Source organism: Malania oleifera, chromosome 2 (genome assembly GCF_029873635.1).
Source record: "Malania oleifera isolate guangnan ecotype guangnan chromosome 2, ASM2987363v1, whole genome shotgun sequence".
NCBI classification, from domain to species: Eukaryota; Viridiplantae; Streptophyta; class Magnoliopsida; order Santalales; family Ximeniaceae; genus Malania; species Malania oleifera.
Genome location: NC_080418.1, coordinates 7,547,804 through 7,568,584, shown reverse-complemented (window position 1 = coordinate 7,568,584; position 20,781 = coordinate 7,547,804). Strand labels below are relative to the sequence as shown.

The following is a 20,781-nucleotide window of genomic DNA, read 5'->3' as shown; positions in this document are numbered from 1 at the left end:
ACGCACACACTCTGCACACACACTGCACAGCACACACACTGCACACACACACACAGCACACACACTGCACGCACACACTCTGCACACACACACTGCACGCACACACACTGCACACACACACAGCACACACACTGCACACACACACACAGAGCACACACACTGCACACAACACACAAACAGCACACACATCACACACACAACACACATAGCACACCCACTTGCTCTTTGCAATACATATATATACATATATATACATTTTTTTTGTTGTATTTATTATTATTACGTTTATATTATATATAGTATTATCATGTTTAGTTTATGTATTATGGTGGTTTAGTATCTTAGTTTTCATTATATATATATTATTGTTGTCATCTTGATTATTATTGTGGTTATCCTTTTTTGTTCTTTTTATTATGTTTAGTTTATTGTGTGATGCTTATATTTGTTATTATGTGTTGGTATTATGTTTATATTTATCATTACGTTCATACTTACTATTGTGTTTTTCTTTATTATTATAGTATTAATTGTGTTTATATTTATTATTATGTTTACATTTACTATTATGTTTATGTTATTATTACGTTTACATCCATTATCATGTGTAGTTTATTGTTATGATTCTTTTTATTATTGTATATTATGGTAGTTTATTGTTATGATTCTTTTTATTATTATATATTATGGTAGTGTAGAGTTACGTATTGTGTTATTATGTTAGTTTAGCATTTTAGTTTATTATTGTATTATTATCTTTATTTTAGTGTATTATGTTTGTATTTACTATCATTTTTAGTTTATTATTAGGGTATCATTATTATGTAGGAAGGTAGTTTACTATTATGGTATTTTATTAATTACTATGGTAGATTGTTATTATGTAATTATTATTAGTGTTTATGGTAGTTTCTCATTATGGTAGTGTATATGTATATATATGATATTATGGTATTTCAGTATTATTATGTTTATACTCAGTACTATATATTATATTATTTTTAGTATTTTAGTACATTACGGTATTTTTATTATGGTATGTTTAGTATTATACATTATTATATTAGTTCATTCTTATAGTAGTTTATTATGTAGTTTATTGTTATGATATTTTATTATGTATTATCTATTATTATTATTATATTGTTATGAAGTTTTACGACATATATTAGTATGATGTTATTATGATATTATATAGTATTGCATTGTATTATTAATATAATATTATTAGTACAAGGTCGTATTTATATTGTTTTCAGTGTTGTTACTATTATTTCTGTTTTATTATTACTAATATTAAATATGTTTAGTATTTTTATTTCTTTGGTATATTTATATTTTGTGCTGCTTATTAGGGTATTTATTTTTATTATTATTATTTTTTTTTCATGTGTGTATATCCCTATGATTTTATTGCGGGGGTATGAGCCTTCGGGCTTCACGTACCTTAAGCTCTGAGGGAATATATATTTGTATATATTTATTTATTTATTCATTTTTCATGTGTGTTTATTAATTCATAAAAGGAGTAGTTTAAAGACTTATTAGATTAACTTAGGGATAATTTAAAATTAATTAGGTACCGTTCGTAAGAACGGGCGCGTAGGGGGTGCTCGTACCTTCCCCTCGCGTAACCGAACTCCCGACCCCAACTCTGGTAATGTAGACCGATTCTACCCCTAACGGGGTAGTAATCATGTGTTCTAACCGCACTAAAGGTTAGTGGCGACTCCGACATTCCATGTTTTCCCATGAAAATATTAAAATTGATTTTAATTCCTCCGCCCGGGGCACACGCGCGCCCGGGACGCCGCGACACCTGTCATACACAGCGGAATCTAGGCAGCAGTAAATGTAAATCACATTTATCAACCATAAATTACATAAGACCAGAGTCTACTATGTTCCCAAAGATACTGTATTTATATATACATTCTCCAAAATATCAAAATAAACCTAGGATCTTATAACAAAAATCTCCTGATCCTAGATCAGAACTTACCCTTCTAGTAAGGAAGTTCAACTCACTCAGCGGCAGCCCTGACCCGCAGGTCTTTCCGAATTTCCTAAAATAGTTTAAACTTAGGGTAGACACCTCTCAGTAAAGGTAGATAAATTAAAATCAGCTGTGTGGCAACATGAATATTTATGCTGTAATATATATGTCATACATTTCACATAGCATAAAGCATAAATCATAATATGGTTAGATAAACATATAATTTCATACTTCCAAGTAATCATACTAATCATGTATTATCTAATATAATCTATAATATTGAAAACTACTTAGGATGTATAGCTAGCTGATGTCATGTATTACCCCCCATGAAGGGTTGTGCAGCCCAAAGGCGGGACCTGATAATGGCTGGCCGACCACTATCGAGTCAAAAATATCTATAAGTACGATGGGCCCGCCACACCCTGGTCCGAACTGCCAGATGGACGTTTACACTCTACACTGAAAGCCACATGGACTATCCATCTCTCACCCCCTCGTGGGGTGGTTAGCACCAATCTGATCATAGATATATAATCTATAAGCTACAGTATCGTGCTCTTGAAATAGAACTAAACTAACACCCGGGTTCTGATAAAATATAGTACATAAGCATTTACTATTTATCGTAAATCAAATAATAACATGTTCTAAATCTCATATTAACATAATAATTACGGCCTCGCGCCGAAAAACATGAATAAATGCGGCCTTGCTCCAAATAACATGAATAATTACGGCCTTGCGTCGATCATCAATTACGGTCTTGCCAAACATATCATATATTTTGAAATCATAATTTACTGCATTTATCATGTTATTCCTGAAAAGATTTGTAAACATGCTTTATTTTGCAAATCTAACTTAACATCGTATAATATACATATAAATAAAATAATATTCATGTTACACGAATTGAATGAAACCATATATTCCGTTCTGAAAACACATTTCCTATACAATTGCAGTATTTTTCCAAACTTACATTTTCTTAATTATACTCATATCTAATCACATACTTTCTAAAAATTATTCTACTATTAAATAATAGTAATTTCAAGGAAAATAACAGTTTTGATTTATCCCCTTACCTGACAACTGAAAAGCCCTTCTATAATACTAATCTTACACCCGTAGGAAACCCTGAGTAGTACTCTGAAAATGATAATTCCCAGAACTAAAATTCAGTATTTATTCAAGTACATCATTTCCTTTAACTGTGGAAATACCAAATTTTGAATAAAAAGTCTTACCTCAACTCAAGGAAGAATTTCAACGGAGTTCCACCGACAATCCGCTCCAGTAGATATGCAAAGAACTTCTCCAGGAGCGTCGTGGTGGCTTCAGATCCTCGAATCGTTGGAAATTCGGCCCAAAATCGAAGAGAGAAGGGTGAAGAACCGAAGAGAGGAGAGAGAGAGGGTTCTGCACTAAAAATTATGCTTAAAAATGAAGTTCGGGCTATTTATACACTGGCCTTCGTCAACGAGCCACATCACCTCGTCGACGAGGTCAAAAAGGCTCCTCGTCAACGAACTCTCCCCTTCGTCGACGAAATTCAGAGTTGCCCAAAAACCCCTCTTGGAATCTTCTCGTCGATGAAGCTCACCCTCGTCGATGAGACCCTATGTTATCCTCGTCGACGAATCCTCTGTATTTTTCGATGAATCCTTGATCTAAATTCCTCGGTTATTACTCCCAAAGTGCAATGTCGTCAACGAAGTTTGCTGCCTCCTTCTGTTTCTGTTTCCATTTCCCTTCCTCTTTATTATTTAAATATCATTATTATTCGGGTCATTACATTCTTCCCTCCTTATAAAATTTTGTCCTCGAAATTTATTATTCATATAATTCATCATCCCTTATTAGGAAAAATGGTCTACTTATTTTATTACTTACCCTTACTTATGGCGGAGGAATACCGTGGTTACATTTCAAGTCCTGGGAGATTACAGATTTAGAATTATATTTCTACTTCATGGTTTTCTATTATGATTCATGGCACTTACAGGGGTTTCCTCAAGTCAAAAAAGGGTTTAAGGCAGGGGGATCCGTTGTGTAACGACCTGCTAAATTAACTAAGTTTTTTTTCCCTCTTTATAATTTTAATAATTATTGTGAAATTCCATTTCTTTGATACCTTACTATATAAAATTAGTCATCCACCTAAGCAACAAGAAGCTAAAGTCACACAACCACCACCTTATATAAATATGTATAATACTAGAGAGTTACAATGTTCCCAAACTATACATATATGATTGTTTCCCAAAATACCCTCAACTGGGTTAGGGCTATACAGAATTACTCCCAAATATACTCACTCTACTGACAAGGCGGTACTAAAGTCCCTCTACCTGCGAGCCTGATCTGCTTGCCTGACTAGATCACCTGAAAAATATTAATTTAATGAGATGAGATGATGCTCAGTAAGACGAAATATGTTATTGCTAGTGTGTAGCAAATAAGTTACAATACTATGAAAATATGTTTCTATACAATCATGTATAACTGAATTTGTAAATACAGTAAAAGTAATATAAACCACCACTTTTTCCATATTTCTTAACATATCTGTATTTTAGGTTTCTATACATAATACTTTTAATATATATACACGTATATTCCCTATTTTTGGGAAACTGTACATACATAATAATAACTGAAAACTTCCCTAAATAGATAAGTGTATGTTATGATTTAACCCCTCATGACAAGGTTGTGCGGCCCGTAAGCGGGATCTATCATTGGTTGGCCTACCAGGATAAACCACTATACTTCGTCAGTCTAGTCGGCCCTCCTCAACCCATATCTAATGGGGAGCATGTCCACACGTAGTCACGATCGACTTATCTATCACGTATTATCTAAATAGGTGGTTGCACTCTATTCTGTATATAGCAACGGTACCGTGCTCTGTAAACTATATCTGTAATGGTCCATCAGGATCTGATACTATATAATACCTCTCTATATACAACAATCTGTTTTACTATGATTCTGTAATAGTTGTATTAACCATGACGCTGTAGTAAATTGTATCTATATCAACTGTGTTTCTGAGATTAACTGTAAATGTCATGGTACTATAAAACTATATAATCATGGTATTATGAAAATGCTGTAAAACATATTCACTGTTTGTATATTCTATAAAACATAACTCTGAAAAATACTGTAAAACATGTTTCTGTACTATATCTATATTCTCAAGTCACACAGTAATTTTAAACATATTAAACATACTTGATAAACTGTATAAATTTTTGCTGTGAATAATAATCTAGTAATAACGTATAATTTATACTGAAAACATTCTAGAATTATCTAGCATAGCATATTTTCCTTACCTGATTCCTGCTAAAATCCCCTACTGTGACGGGTCTTACACCCATAGGGTTCTCCACTCAACACCCTAAAAACCATATATCCCAAAATAAAATATTACTATTTCTACGTCTACAGCATTTCCTACAACTGCTGGAAAGTCAAATTTCAACAAAAAGGTCTTACCCTGAATCTGGGATGAAATCCAACTTCGTCCCACCGACGATCCACTCTGGCAGACTAAGGGAAAGCTTTCCCAGGAGTGTCGTGGTGGCCTCAAATCGTCGATCTGGCGGTCGACGGGGCTAAAATCAAAGAAAGAAGGAGGAGGAATCGTAGGAGAGAAGAAAGAGAGAGTGTCGATGAATTTTCTGCGTAAAAACCTTCATTTAACACTATTTATACTGGGAGCTTTGTCGACAAGGCCAAGAAGAAGGTTCGTCGACGAACACCATCATCTCGCCGATAAAATTCAGAACTTGAACACAATCTCTCGTTGTGTTCGTCGACGAGGAACTTATAAATTTTATTGGGTCATTACATCCCAAAGTGCATTACACGTTGTCCCCATATATTTTCATCATCATGGAAGAAGTTCTTTCTAGATTAATTCAAAAGAAGATAACTGGGAAGCAGATTTTATCGTTTGCACATCCGACTGGTGCTCCTAGTATATCGCATTTAATGTATGCTGATGATGTTGTGATTTTTGCTAATGCTGGTAAAAAATCTATTAGTCAGTTAATGGAAGTGATCAAGGAGTATGAAAGGTGACTGGCCAAAGGGTAAATAAAGATAAATCAGCTATTTTTTTCTTAAAGAAGTCGGGTGCTCAGAGGAAGGGAGAAATTCTACAAGAGACTGATTTTATTGAAGGTAAATTTCCTTTTACATATCTGGGAGTGCCGATCATGGATGGTAAATTGAAGGGCTATCATTTTGACCCTTTAATTCAAAAAATCAGTAAGAAAATTGAGGGCTAAAAAAGTAGACTGTTGTCTCAAGGAGGTCGTCTAGTTTTGTTGAGACATGTGCTTTCAAGTATGTCATTGCATTTGCTAGCTGTTCTAAATGTCTTGAAACTGGTGATAAAAAAGATACAAGGTATGTTTGCCTCTTTTTTCTATGGATTTAAGGATGGGAAAGAAAAAATGAAATGAAGGGCTTGGAAGAAATTATGTGTTCCTGTGGAGGAGGGGAGCATAGGAGTAAGGGATATTTCGGAAGTGCAACGGTTATTATTTATGAAGTTTGGTTGGCAGTTATTAACACAAAATTCTTTATGGGCTAGATTTTTTAAAGCTAAATATGTTAAAGGAGGACATATTGCTCTTTGCAGGCTACATGGATCAGATTCTTCTTTTTGGAGAAAAATTATGCAGTGTGTGCCTGAGTTGTTAAGTAAATCTAAGTAGAAGGTTTGAGAAGGAGATGTAAAATTGTGGTATGATAATTTTTTGGATTCGGGACCTTTGTTTTCAGAATTTCCAAATGGTGCACATTCACATATCAGTTTAAAAGATTTGATTATTAATCATGTGTGGGTTGTGGAAAATTGCAAAGGATTATGGGTTTTAATAAAGCGGAAGAAGTGATGGAAAGAGTTGGGAAACTTAGAAACTCTTCAGACATCCTGCTATGACTCCCGGAAAAGAATGGTTGCTTTAATACAAAGTCGGCATGAGATGTTATCAGAGTTAGAGCTCCAAAGTTTGATTGGGTAAAGTGGATTTGGAACAAATGGTTATCGAAGAAAATTGTTATCTATATGTGGAAGGCTATTTTTGAGTGCTTAAGTGTTGATGAAAAGGTGAGAAGGGTGGGGGTATATCACTTGTTTCAGCATGTGATTGTTATGAGATGAGGCAATTAGAAGATGTGGAGCATGTTTTGAATAAGGGAGATCTTGCTACTAATGTATGGAGGAAGGTTTCGATGGAGGTAGGTATACCGTTCCTTAGGCACCAAAGCTGGAAAGAAAGAGTCCAAATGTGGTTTAATAGGGCTTCCAGATACTTTCAATTGGGAACATTGATTGGTTTGATTCCTTGTTTAGTAGTTTGGAGGTTGTGGAGAAGGACATGTGTGGCTAGAATGGAGGGGAAATTGGAGAGTAATATAGATGTGTGGCTGTCCATTAAGAATTGGGTGGGGGTTTTGAGTGAGAACATGATAGTTATGATTCATTTAAATGATGTTGATGTTCGGATTTTGCAAAATCTGGAGGTACAGATTGTGAATAAAAAGAATAAACCTATGCAAATTGTGAGATGGCTAAAACCGAGGCAATGGAGGTTGAAACTAAATTTGGATGGGAACAGCTTGGGGAACTCAGGGTCGGCAGGTGGTGGTGGCATCCTTAGAAACTGTACATGTTCTTTTATTTTTGATTTTTTAAAATATTTTGGTTCTTGTTCTAATAATGAAGCTGAATTGAAAGCAGTGATGAAAGGAATAAAACTTTGAAAACAATTGCACCATGTCAGTATTGACATTGAATGTGATTCGAATATTGTAGTAAATTGGATAAGATCCAGTAAATGCTCTGTATGGTATTTGTGAGATTTTTTAGAGCAATTTATTGGTGTATTAGAGGGAGTAGATTTTTCTATAAATCATTTCTATAGAGAAGGAAATAAAGTAGCAGATGCGTTAGCTCAACAAGGTGTCATGGGGAGGAATAGTTTGTTTACAAATAATAGTCAACTTCCTATAGTTATCAAAGGTTTATATAGATTAGATAAGATAGGTATGACTTATATGAGATATGTTTAGTTGGTTTCCTTTTGGTATTGGTATAGGTTTGTTTGCTTCTTTTGTTTGGTTTGATGCATGAGGTGTTTTTTATTTGGTTATTATGTAAGCCCCAAGTGTCCTTTTGTTTCCACATTATTCATCCGTTATAAGTGAAGGTTATTGATAAAATTAAGAAAGGAGGTGCCGCCCTCTTTTACCGGAAAAAAAAAAAAAAAAAAGTGAATAGTAAGAGATGGAGAACTAAGGCTAGAAAGCCCCTTTTATCACCGTCCTATTAAGGAGTAATGACTATTGTTGGCCTTAAGACTAGTATAATTAATTCAAAAACTAATAATTTAATCTGGGTTCAAATAGTTAGGAATTGACAATTCAATATGAAAATTCAAAACCAAAAAAAAAAATTGTTGCTTTAAATATGTAAATTGAAGATTGAAATTATATGAAATCAAATAGGTGAACTAATAGAACTAAAGATCACTATAAGTATATAATGCACCTATTAGGCTTGATTAAAACAAATTAAAAGTTATTTTTTTAAAAAAAATTGTTCCTAGAAAATGTAGAGAAATAGAAAATATTATTAAAAAAAACAACCAAACTAAAATTGGGATCAAGACCTATGCATGTAAGGCAAGGTAGTGTGCATGTGCAACATGGGTTAGTCTAAACTCCCACTCAACCAACGGAAAGAATACATATTGAAAAGAAATTACTCAATTCAGGTAAACTATAATGCATTATTAGTTACGATATATTTTGAACATGAATCTAAACTATGTGTTATAAGATGGAATCTCTAGATGGAATAGAATTAAATAACCATTTTTTGCAACCATTTTTTTTTTTTTTTTTTTTTTTTTGAACTCTATCCAACCAACATATGCTCAACTAAAAAACAAAAAAGTGAAAAAAAAAAAAAGTGGTTCAACTAGTTTTTGGGTAACATATTTCTTGACCGTGCACCCTATCTAGATAGTTTGTAAGTAACTTCTCTATTGATTTCGACAACATCTCACTAAAAGTGATTCCACTTTCATATTGATCAGATCATCAGTTGCACTCTAACAAATAAGACACCACCCAACTAAGACTATGGACACGTTAAGAGCTTTACTCTTCCTTATATGTTGCATTTACACCATATGAATTAAAGGAACAAAGTAGATATGACCTAACTAAGACTATGAACATGTTAAGAGCTTTACTCTTCCTTACATGTTGTATTTACACCATATGAATTGAAGGAACAAAGTAGTGTTTCAGCCACTCAAGTTATAACCTATTTTTAAATTGTGTTGACATCAGATTCTCTTCGAGGTACTAATGAAATGAAGTATGCATGGTAATTTCCAAATAAGAAAACTAAAAAAAGAAATAAAACAAAACGAAAACACAATAAAGACATGGAGTACCCTTTTTTAAGTAAACAAATAATAATATGAATATAAAATGTATTTAAGTAAAAAAAACATATACGTTTTAGTTCCTTTTTTTTAAAACTTTTATTTATAGAAAATTTGAAAGTCCTTTATTTAGGTAACCATTTCATGCTAAACTAAATGAAATTTTTTTTTTTAAATAATAATAATAATAATAATGAAAGAATTTAGAAAAAAAAAAAAAAGGAGAAGACTTGGGGGAGGAGTGGAGAACCAGACCACCGTCCAATTGAAGAGCCTTAGTTCACTAATCCAACCATATATTATTGAGATCACCCACTATCTATCGGTCAGCGACTCCTACAACTAATGTCTCCATACACATCTCTCTCTCTCTCTCTGATAATTTCTCTCTGAAAAAATTTTAACTTGCTAGATGAGAGTTAAACATACTCAAATAATCTTGCAAAACTTTCTAGGTAGGAAAAGGTTACGAAGGAAAACACACTCAATCTATTCTATATTTCAATCTAAACAATATTTTTGTCGCGCGGGCGTTGTTAGATCAAAAATCAAATACGTACCTTTTAAAATGATGGTATAATTTAGAAGGAAAGATGGTGAATTTTTTTGTGATTGGACTTGCTATGTCAACTTTTGTTGGTGTAAGGATAGAGATAATGAGAGAGAGACATGGAAGTCGTAGAAATCATAGAAAGAGATGGAGAAACGAGGGAGATGAAAAGGCTCAAATTAGAAGAGAGGGAAGGATAGAGAAGGAAGAGGTTAAGGGGAGAAGAAAGTGAGAAAGAGATAAAGATAAAGAGAGAGGGATGAAAGATATTGGAGTTTGATTAGCAATAGGATAATTGTATTATGTGTGTAAATAGATTGAGAATGATTACAAGATAGGTTGTACATCTATTTATACCCCTTTGGGTTTAAATTTGCATGAATTATAAGGTTATAAGTCATGAATTCAGACTATTAATCCTAATCATATATTCGTCTAATTATAAATTGGGATCATTTCTCAATATTAAAAGTCCAACTATTATAGTTGACAAAAATTGTATTACAGTTAACATGTTTGTCTGATGCTTACTCGCATTATCACTTGATGATTGGGTGACCATTGTCGCTTGATGACTATGCAACTTTTGTCACCTGAGCAGCTGCTTGTGACTCCTTAGTCACCAGAGTGATTAGCCTTTCCATATTTTAATCCTTTAGGCGACTTGTGTCTCACCTAAATATTTGTCTTACGCCTTGTCTAAACAATTCTCCACTTGGTTACTAGAGTGACTGTTGAGCTTATAGGTCACGCCCGGTTTTGATTATGACAAATACTCATTATGTCTAATGGGTATTTGAAATTATGTGCAGGAACTTAAATTGGCAAATCATAATGCACAAAGAGAAAGTGAAGTTGAAGACCTAATTTCTATTCGTATTGTATTTCATATTTATTCAAAGGTCTGTGATAGTAATTAGGGTCTTTGGCTTGTAATAATCACACACCCCACATGCATGTTTTAATACGTAAGCTCACAATACTCAAAATGAAAATGACCTTAGAATGACCTTAGGGTTTACCCTTCAGTCGACCAACACCAGATTTTTTCGATGTTTTCAAAAGGACCTAAAAATGACCCTAAGATACTCATTCTTGCACCTATGAATGTAAGGCACTTGATTAGGGTTTGAGTGAATCATAACAGGACCGAAATGCACACATTGTGCACTTTCGGTCGACCGGCCAAGGCAGTTCATTCTGCCCCGATCAACCAAAACCGGTCTGAGTCAACAGTTGACCAATGTCCCGATCGACCGAACCACTGTAATTCAAATCCCCTGGTCGACTGAACCCTCCTGAGGTCAACAATTTGACCATCTGGTCAACCGAACCAAAATTGAATACCAACTACCTGGTCGACCAAGGGTCCTCGGGAGAAGTCCCAATTGTTTGGTAAACCGAACCATTCAGTTCAAAATGGTATGGTCAATCGAACCTTGGTAAAATGGAAAATCACCCTTCGGACATGCACTTTCGGTCGACCGAGTCTCCAGTTCAAAAGTGTCTTAGTCGACCGAACCATATGAACTTCGATCGACCGAAAAAGTTTTTGGTCAACCAGACTTCTCGGGTTGCCCTAATTTTTTTACCATGGTTAATTTTTTAAACAGAGTTAAAATATTTAAAATGTCATTAAACTTTCCTAATAATTCCCAATAGGTCCCCAATGGTCACAATTCATGGGGTGTCTATATATACCCCTTCATTTGGGAAAATTAGCAACTCGATTAGCTTACAAAATCCAAATATTTTCTCTCAAGAAAAACTCTCACTACTCTTCCTACTTCCTCAAAAACCACTCATACTTACCCTCTTCTATTGCCAAGAGTCTTTATAAGTTGATTGAGTGATTGTATTGATAGGCTTGCTCTCATTATTTGATTGTTTGAATCGATTTTTTTGAGAGCATTACCTAAGTGTTCTTAGGGGGTTTTGCTCATAAGCCTATCCTAAGAAGACTTACCTAAACTTTTGAGTGTTGTATTCGTATTGCAATATCTTAGGAAGCTTGTATTTGTATTAGGCTTGCAAAAATATTTTCAAAATTACTCAAATATCTTGTGGAATCTATATTGATATATTTGTGAAAAGATATTTGTATTTGTCATATTAATCTTTGTGGCAATATTTATTCAAGTATATATCATTTGCTGAATACAAAGATTGCATAACTTTTGCAAACCAAACATATACACTATATTCGTGATTGAGACATCCTACTGATTGACATACTTAAAACTCACTTGATATTCTGTGTAAACACGTTTGATTGAATATTTTGTGATACACAGATTGTTGCTGACACTCTCACGTACTCACTACACTGATAGAAAATACATTTCAGGGTTGAACTATTGGACCACACTGAGCTTACATATTAAATCATTTGTGGTGTATGTGATTGAACGCATTTTGGTACAAATCTACTTTACGTGAAAGTACTTTTACATTGTACCATTTGATTGTAAATTTGAGTGATTCTGGGCGTGGCCTAAGGGGATGGTAATCCGGCCCGGTAAGGATTGTTGTAAAGGTTGAGGTCAGCCCTATGCTAATTAACCTAGTTTGTATAAGTGTAACTCCACCCGGTTAAGTGAGCAAGTGATAGTAGTAATCCTTGTACTTGTTAGCCAAGGCGAGGACGTAGGCAATTGGCTGAATCTCGATAACATTTCTGTGTGTCACTCTTACTCTATTATTTTTCTGGTGCATGTGTTGTTAATTAAATTAGTTCATTTAATTTATGATATATTTATATTACTTGCACTAGATTGATCATAGGGTTGTGAACATACTACTATTAGAAGGAATACCTAGGGGTTAAATTTTAAAAATACCAATTCACCCCCCCTCTTGGGATCACGGTAAAGCTAACAGTGACTACACGACTATACGACTCTATTACATACGAATAACGATTACAAATTAAAAATTTTGTATATATTTGGCCTAGAGAGTCCTTTAAATTTGGATCTATGTGAATTTGAACAAAATGTAATATAAAGTTATATCAAATTTTGTCCAAATTCACTCAAATCCAAATCCAAATTCCAAAATTTGTATTCTCAAACTATAACGCTCCAGAAAATGATATATTTGGGAATATAAAAAAATAATAAAATAAATAAAATAAATAAATTATTAAATTGAATAATAAATTAATTAATTAAATAATAAGAATTATGAATTAAGTAATAATATATATATATATATATATATATGTAAAGGTTAAAAGTTATTATTGTTATTATATTATTTAAATATATAAGTTTACTTGAAGCTTCAGGAGCTTTAGGATTTCAAAATTTTGAAGGAAGCAGAACGCCACCCCCCACCTTGCTTCTCATACTCTCTCTCCTTTTGTCTCCTTCGTTCTCTCTCCCACTCTTCTCAATTTCTCTGTGAATATTCACCCGATCAAAAATCAGAAAATATTACTGGATTCCATTCTTCGCCACCAACATTTCTATCAGAGCGGATTTGTCATAGGAGCAGCGTAAGCATATCTTCTAAAATAAACTTAATTCTCACTTTTACCTCAATTTCTTGTAAATCTTAAGCCCAATTGACGATCGGACGCCATAACGAGAATGTAGGGATGATTCTCTACAAGCCTACTAGAGCAGATTTCTCGTAGGGTTGTCGTAGGCATAACTCCAAAATTAGGCTAAGGGGGTTATTAAGGGGCTAATTATTATTTAATTATTGTAGATTTGGAAACGTTAAATATTGGGCATTCTGAGGTTGAATTAGGGTTATTGAATTCAGGGCTCGGGTAAGCGCCGTGAGTGTAATTTTGGGACCCTGCAGGTATAGTTCAGAAAAACCGAGGTAAGTTGATTATTTTGGAGTTTAACAATTTATTTAGGTTATTGGGAGCCTAGGAAATATTTTATGGAAATTATGTTGGAATTCTATCGAATGTTTCGGGGGGAAATGAAAATTGTAGGTTTTTGTACTGGAAATGCCACAGGCTCAAGACTGAACTGTGCGGGCATTTCAGTAAGATGGGTAAGGGAAATAAGTTATAGCAAGTATTTTTATGAAATACTAGTTGAAATATATGTGAAATGAATTATGGTATTTTCCCTAAAATTATTATTATGATGATATGAATAATAGATGAGAAATTGTGTGGCATATGATTTTATGAAAATTATGAAATGTATTGTGTAAAATGTGATTTGAAATGAGAAATCTGGGAAAATGATATGATAATGAACATCCCTGAGAAAATGAAATGTAATGTGGAAATGTTATACAATTTTCTGGAAAATATTGAACAGGGATAAATGTATATACGGAAATGATTTTATAAGAACGGTGAAAATAAGAAACATTGATATATGTGAATATTGAAAAATGTAGAATATGGGAAATATGGAAATGATTTTTTATGAAATGTGGAAAAAAAATAAAATACTGATATGTGCATATTGGAAATGATGAAATACATGAAATGTGATATATTCCCATATTTGCTTATATATTATTATGAGATGATTTGTGAAATTGAAATGCTGAGAATGAAACAGTAGAAAATGAGAAATCTAGTGGGAATATTATTTTATGAATATTGAATGAAAATACTGGACATGTGAATTTTGATATATGAATATGGAAATATTGCAACGTGAAATTCTACAATATGAATAATGAAATATGGGAATTGATTTGTGAATGATGAAATGTAAATACTGGAAATGAAATGTAATAATGGAAATGAAATGCAAATACTGGAATTGTGAACATTGCAGCGTAACAACTGCAATGAATATATGCATTGATATGGGAAATGTTGATATGAGAAAAATGAAAGTGGAAATGAAAACCCCAATGGATGGATATGTAAACCCCAGCGATGGGTTATGACATCGAGCACGGTACCGATGCTAGCGGTTGAAAAGGGCAACCACACGAACTCCTGGAGCATGTGGTGTGGCAGTGCGAATGGGCCAGCGTAGAGTTGTTTATTGCCCCCTGGATTCCGGACCAGGGTATGCAGTGGGTCATTCGTTACTACAAATAGGTATATGGTATTATTTGATCTAATCGAGTTGGCCAACCACGATTAAATCCAGCCTTCAAGCCGTCTAACCTTGATCATGGAGGGAAGCATGGCGTGAAGAAAAATTCTCAAGGCAGCCATGGGTTACAGATACAGCATGTTATGATTATAAAGGATACCCATGGGCTGGATAGCAGACTAGAAATGGCCATGAGTTACAGACACGATATGGAAAGGTTATTGAGGATACTTATTGGCCAAATAAATGAGAAAAGAATGATATAATGGAAATAAACTGATATAAAAGAAAGATGAGAAAAATAAATGGAACTGGGAAATGGGATAAAAAGTTTATAACAGTTGTGTTTTATATTTATATAGCTATTTGCACATATCAGATATCATATCAGATGAATAATGTTATGACCGAATATTTATTGATGTAATCGCACTCATATTACCATACACTGTCAATAACTTATTCTGTCATATTGAGATGTGTCTCATCCAAGTATTAAATATGTTAGGAAACCGAGATCGAGTTGGCGATAGAGCTCCCCAATAGAGTGGAGCAAGGACCCTGATATACAGGGTGAGTGTTTGATCTAGGGATGGATGTTTCCCCTATAATTTTGTTATTTTGGGGTGTTTGTTGATGTATGTATTTTTGGATGGATTATACTCTGGTCTGTATATTCGTTGTGACGTATGTATATATTGTCTTCTGTTAATAAGTATTTGAAATATAATGTGATCGGTATGCCGATGCCCAATGCGGGTCAGGTGATATGTATGGTATCAGAGTGTTGACATGTCCGATAAGTATGATGTAAAAAAAATATAATAATATGAAAAATCGGGGTGTCACACAAACACTGTCTTAGAGTTGAAAATTTTGATTTGCTATCTAAAATACGGGCATACCTGATAACATAACTCAAAAATTTGTTTTATCTAATGTCTAATACTTTTATTAATCTCCATGCTAATTGAAATGCAAGTAATCTAGAACACACACACACACTAATTTGGAGTGGATTAATTAATATTTTTCCCTTAAGAACGATTGGTTATATGATTTCATGTAGTCTTGGTCAGGAAGTTTCCATATAACTCCTCTAGTCAGAACTACTAGCACTGAGCGTCAAAATGGATTGCTAATTTTCATGCACTTTCGTCTTAGTTTTCCTCTCCCGTGCCTCCTTCCATATTTGTATTTCCATTTTTTTCTACTCCTAATTTCTCATTATGGGTAAACCATCTCTAACCACTCTCTCTCTCTCTCTCTCTCTCCTTTCTTGCGCGGAAGAATTAGGTAGACGCTGCGTAGACGTGCGCTGCATGGAGTTCGTACGAACGTACCATGGCTAGCTCCATCCCTATGACCATTGAGTCTGGGAATTAAATCATTTTAAAAATACAATTTATTTATTTTAATTTTTTCTTTAATATTTTATCAAAATTGACTTAATTTTTTTTATTAAAAAAACATCACTTGAGAAAAAAAAAAAACATCTTAAAAGTGGATGGCCAAAGGGACGAAAAGCAAATATATATATATATATATATATATTTATATATATATATATATAGGGTTACCCGACCTAAACGCACACAAACCGTTTACTAAATGGGTCAAATTCAGATTAACCCTAAATATAAATGGCTTGTTCCTCTCAAACCTAAACCCAATCTAAGCGGGCGAGCGACGGGTGACCTATCAAGTTTAGACCTATTTTACCACCCCTAATTTAAACAAAATTTAACATGATTTTGTATTATATCTTATTTAAATTGACACAACTCTAAATCTTAGCATTCTCCCAAACCCAGGATTAGTGTTTTCAAATTATATATATACAGGTACCTGTCCTTCAATTAATATTGTTAAAATTGATCCGGCTGACTTAACTTATGATGTCATTGCTATATTATATAAGTAGGGAAACCAATTTTAGTAAACATGATTTAAAACCAACCTAACCAGTTTCCATTTTTTTTTATTGAATTTGTAATTCAGAACTTGAAAATCTTAGATTTTGATCGTAGGATGAAAAGAGGAAAAATGTGAAATATATGGAGATGAGTTACTTCTAGCTAGTTGTGCAGTGCAAGCCTTAATTTTTTTAGTGCCTTAAAAATAGCCATTAAGTTAAATTAATTAACTAACTAATTAGGCCTCCCTGTGCTTGATGGGAAATAATTTAGTAACAATAAAATAAAAGATAAATTAAGATTATTTATTATTTATATAATTATTTCATCTATGACGTTAATAAATTAAGTTATATCCGTTAATAACTTTTTATATTTAATCAAATGACTAACTCACCTAAAAGATTTTGAAAGTATCCACTATTTTTAAAGGATTAATTCAAAAACATCCAAACCACATAAGAAGTGAAGATGACATTATTATTCATCCTACCTCTAAATTATAATATCGTATTAGCTATACAGAATATCCCCTTCCTCCAAGCTTCCAACGGGTTTTGAGTGTGAATCTTGATCCAAAGAAATGAGAAGAATGTCAATAAGTAATCTCCCATAGTGCATACATACAGACATATATATACATACACATACATACATACATACATATATATATGACCTGCCTAACATGCATGCATGCTCCAAGTAATAAAGATTTTCACGCATGCATGCAGATAGCAGCTTTCGTGTAGAAGCTCGGGCATAGCTAGCCTCCTCCCTGCTTACCAACCCAACTGCGACCACTTCTCCTCCACCCCCAATATTCCTAACAACTCCGATCCATCCTCCTAATCAGCAGTAATCCCCTCTTCCCCACTGCGCTTTCTCCATTTGATCACTATATATATATTTTATCATCACGTACATACACCATGTCTACTAATTTACACACACACACACACTCTCTTCGCACTACTCTATTCCTATATACAGCAATCCATAGTTCTGCATCGTTACTTACGATTCATATACATAGATATGGCGCCCGAAACCCTCTCCTCCGTCGCCTTGGTCGTGGCTGCCACCGCGTCGGCGTATCTCATATGGTTTTACTTCCTTGCCCGGAAGCTCTCCGGCCCCAAGGTCCTCCCTGTGGTGGGCAGCCTCCCCTTTCTCTTCCTCAACCGCCAGAGAATCCATGACTGGATCGCCGACAACCTCCGCCGCACCGGCCCCTCCGCCACCTACCAGACAACCACCGTCGCCCTCCCCTTCTTCGCCCGGCGCCAGGCCTTCTACACCGTCACCTGCCATCCCAAGAACATCGAGCACGTCCTCCGCACCCACTTCGACAACTACCCTAAGGGCCCCACTTGGCAGGCCGCCTTCCACGACCTCCTCGGCCACGGCATCTTCAACAGCGACGGCGACACGTGGCTCCTCCAGCGCAAGACCGCGGCCCTCGAGTTTACCACCCGGACCCTCCGACTCGCCATGGGCCGCTGGGTCAACCGGACCATCAAGAGCCGCCTCTGGCGCATTTTAGACACAGCCGCTAAGGATAAATGCCACGTGGACTTGCAGGATTTGCTGCTCCGCCTCACGTTCGACAACATCTGCGGGCTCACCTTCGGGAAGGACCCGGAAACGCTCACCCCGGGTCTGCACGATAATCCATTTTGCGTCGCGTTTGACAACGCCACGGAGGCGACCCTCCAGCGGTTGCTCTACCCAGGTTTCTTGTGGCGGGTAAAGAAGGCGGTTGGAATAGGAGCGGAGGAGAAGTTGAAGAAGAACCTCGAAGTTGTCGAAAATTACCTAAATGATGCCATCGCCGCTAGGAAGGAGACGCCCTCCGACGACCTCTTGTCCCGCTTCATGAAGAAAAAGGACGCCAACGGAAACCTGTTCCCGGGCGCCGTCCTCCAGCGCATCGCCCTCAACTTCCTCCTCGCAGGCCGGGACACGTCATCCGTCGCGCTGAGCTGGTTCTTCTGGCTCGTCATGAACCACCCGGCTGTCGAGGGCAAGATCATCAAGGAAATATCGACGGTTCTGAAGGACACTCGTGGCGCAGATCAGGGTAAATGGGTGGAGGAGCCGTTGGGTTTCGAGGAGGCCGATAGGCTGGTGTATCTAAAAGCGGCGCTGGCAGAAACGCTGCGTCTGTACCCATCTGTTCCAGAGGACTTCAAGTACGTGGTCTCCGACGATGTTTTGCCTGACGGGACGTTCGTTCCCGCGGGATCGACGGTGACTTACTCGATATACTCAATGGGGAGGATGAAGGCAGTGTGGGGGGAGGACTGCTCAGAGTTTCGACCGGAGCGGTGGCTGTCCGCATGTGGGGACAGGTTCGAACCGCCCAAGGACGGGTACAAGTTCGTGGCGTTCAATGCTGGACCGAGGACTTGCTTGGGGAAGGACCTGGCTTACCTGCAGATGAAGTCGGTGGCTTCGGCCGTACTGTTGAGGTATCGTCTGTCTCCGGTTCCCGGTCACCGGGTGGAGCAGAAGATGTCCCTGACGCTGTTCATGAAGAATGGGCTCCACGTGTACTTGCACCCACGTGAACTTGCTCGTGCAGGCGCTGCCACCTCTGCTTAAGAAAGGGGGCACCTTCGTCTTTTCCCGGGTGCCTGCAAATTTCTCAACCACTGCGCAACTGCATAATTTCCACGTGGCATGGGATGAGGGCAATCATGGTCATTAAACAAAAGGTTGTACGTAGTTGTCCTTGTGGTGTTGTTAAAGGGTATTTTGGTCATTTAATTTGTTTTTCTTCCTCCCGTTGCACAATTGGTCTTCATTTAGGTTTAGTTGGTATTGAACATTGGGTGTATTGTTTATCTTTAATTTCACTGGGGAGGATATATACACACACATACATTCATAAGAGAAAAAGTTATGTTTTGTTTCCTTATAAAATTTGTCCATATATATAAGTCATGGAAATGGGCTTTTATATATGATTGTAATGATTTTATTTATGAGTAATAAACCATACTATTATATTTTTGTATCATATTGTTAAATATTTATAGTAAATTTTCTAAAATTGTATTCAAACTTTGCATCGGACTGTTGGCTTGTCTTCAAAATTCTTCTAATTAAAGTTTTTTTTTCTTATTAGTTGAGTGTCATCCATAAATATTACCAAGGAGAGAAACATTTGCCGATCTTATGTGGGTGGTAGATGGAGCAAATACCCAATAGAACCTTCTTTTAAAATTTTAAAAAAAAAAAAAAATGAGAAGATCAGTCATTAATTCACATCATATTTGCAACTTGTCAATCCACCCCAAAATAGAATTGTTCTCTCATTTAAATGGTAGATGTCATATTAAAACCATCTACATAGGAAAGATATGAAATCAAATGAAATTATGAGAAAATGCTTGATAACACGAGTCTCTCTCATCACGGGTCCACGTCTCTAGCCTTAAGTAGGCAAAACAGCGTGAGGCCTACATTGTTTTGTTCAGACAAGCCTGCCACGGGAGCCCATAATGACAATGAACTCGTGTCAAATGGCATTAGTAGAGATTATAAGATTTTGATAAAACAAAAAACAAAACAAAACAAAAGAAAACAAAACAAAACAAACTCAAAAAAGCAATGAACCATTCCCATCAAATTTACAATTTTGTTGGTTCTTTTAGGAAAATGAAAATAGAATGGAATTTCTATATTTCTTAAATAATTTTGTACAAACCAATATACAATATTTATAATACAATCAAAAGAAACTAAATATGGAAACAATCTCCTAAAAGAATCTCTCTCAATAATATACAATCCT

The 20,781-nt window shown here is 35.5% G+C and overlaps 1 protein-coding gene across 1 annotated transcript; it reads left to right on the top strand.

Annotated features, from left to right (window-relative positions):
• The first annotated feature begins 18,017 nt into the window (after window positions 1-18,017).
• Window positions 18,018-20,001, top strand: LOC131147674 (cytochrome P450 86A1). The gene has a single exon (XM_058097189.1). The coding sequence runs from the start codon at window positions 18,018-18,020 to the stop codon at window positions 19,584-19,586; it is 1,569 nt and encodes a 522-aa protein (XP_057953172.1). The 3' UTR covers window positions 19,587-20,001.
• Window positions 20,002-20,781: the final 780 nt, after the last annotated feature.

Bases quoted from the DNA above. Each gene is read 5' to 3' on its own strand.
- LOC131147674 (XM_058097189.1), top strand. From the start codon at position 18,018: ATGGCGCCCGAAACCCTCTCCTCCGTCGCCTTGGTCGTGGCTGCCACC.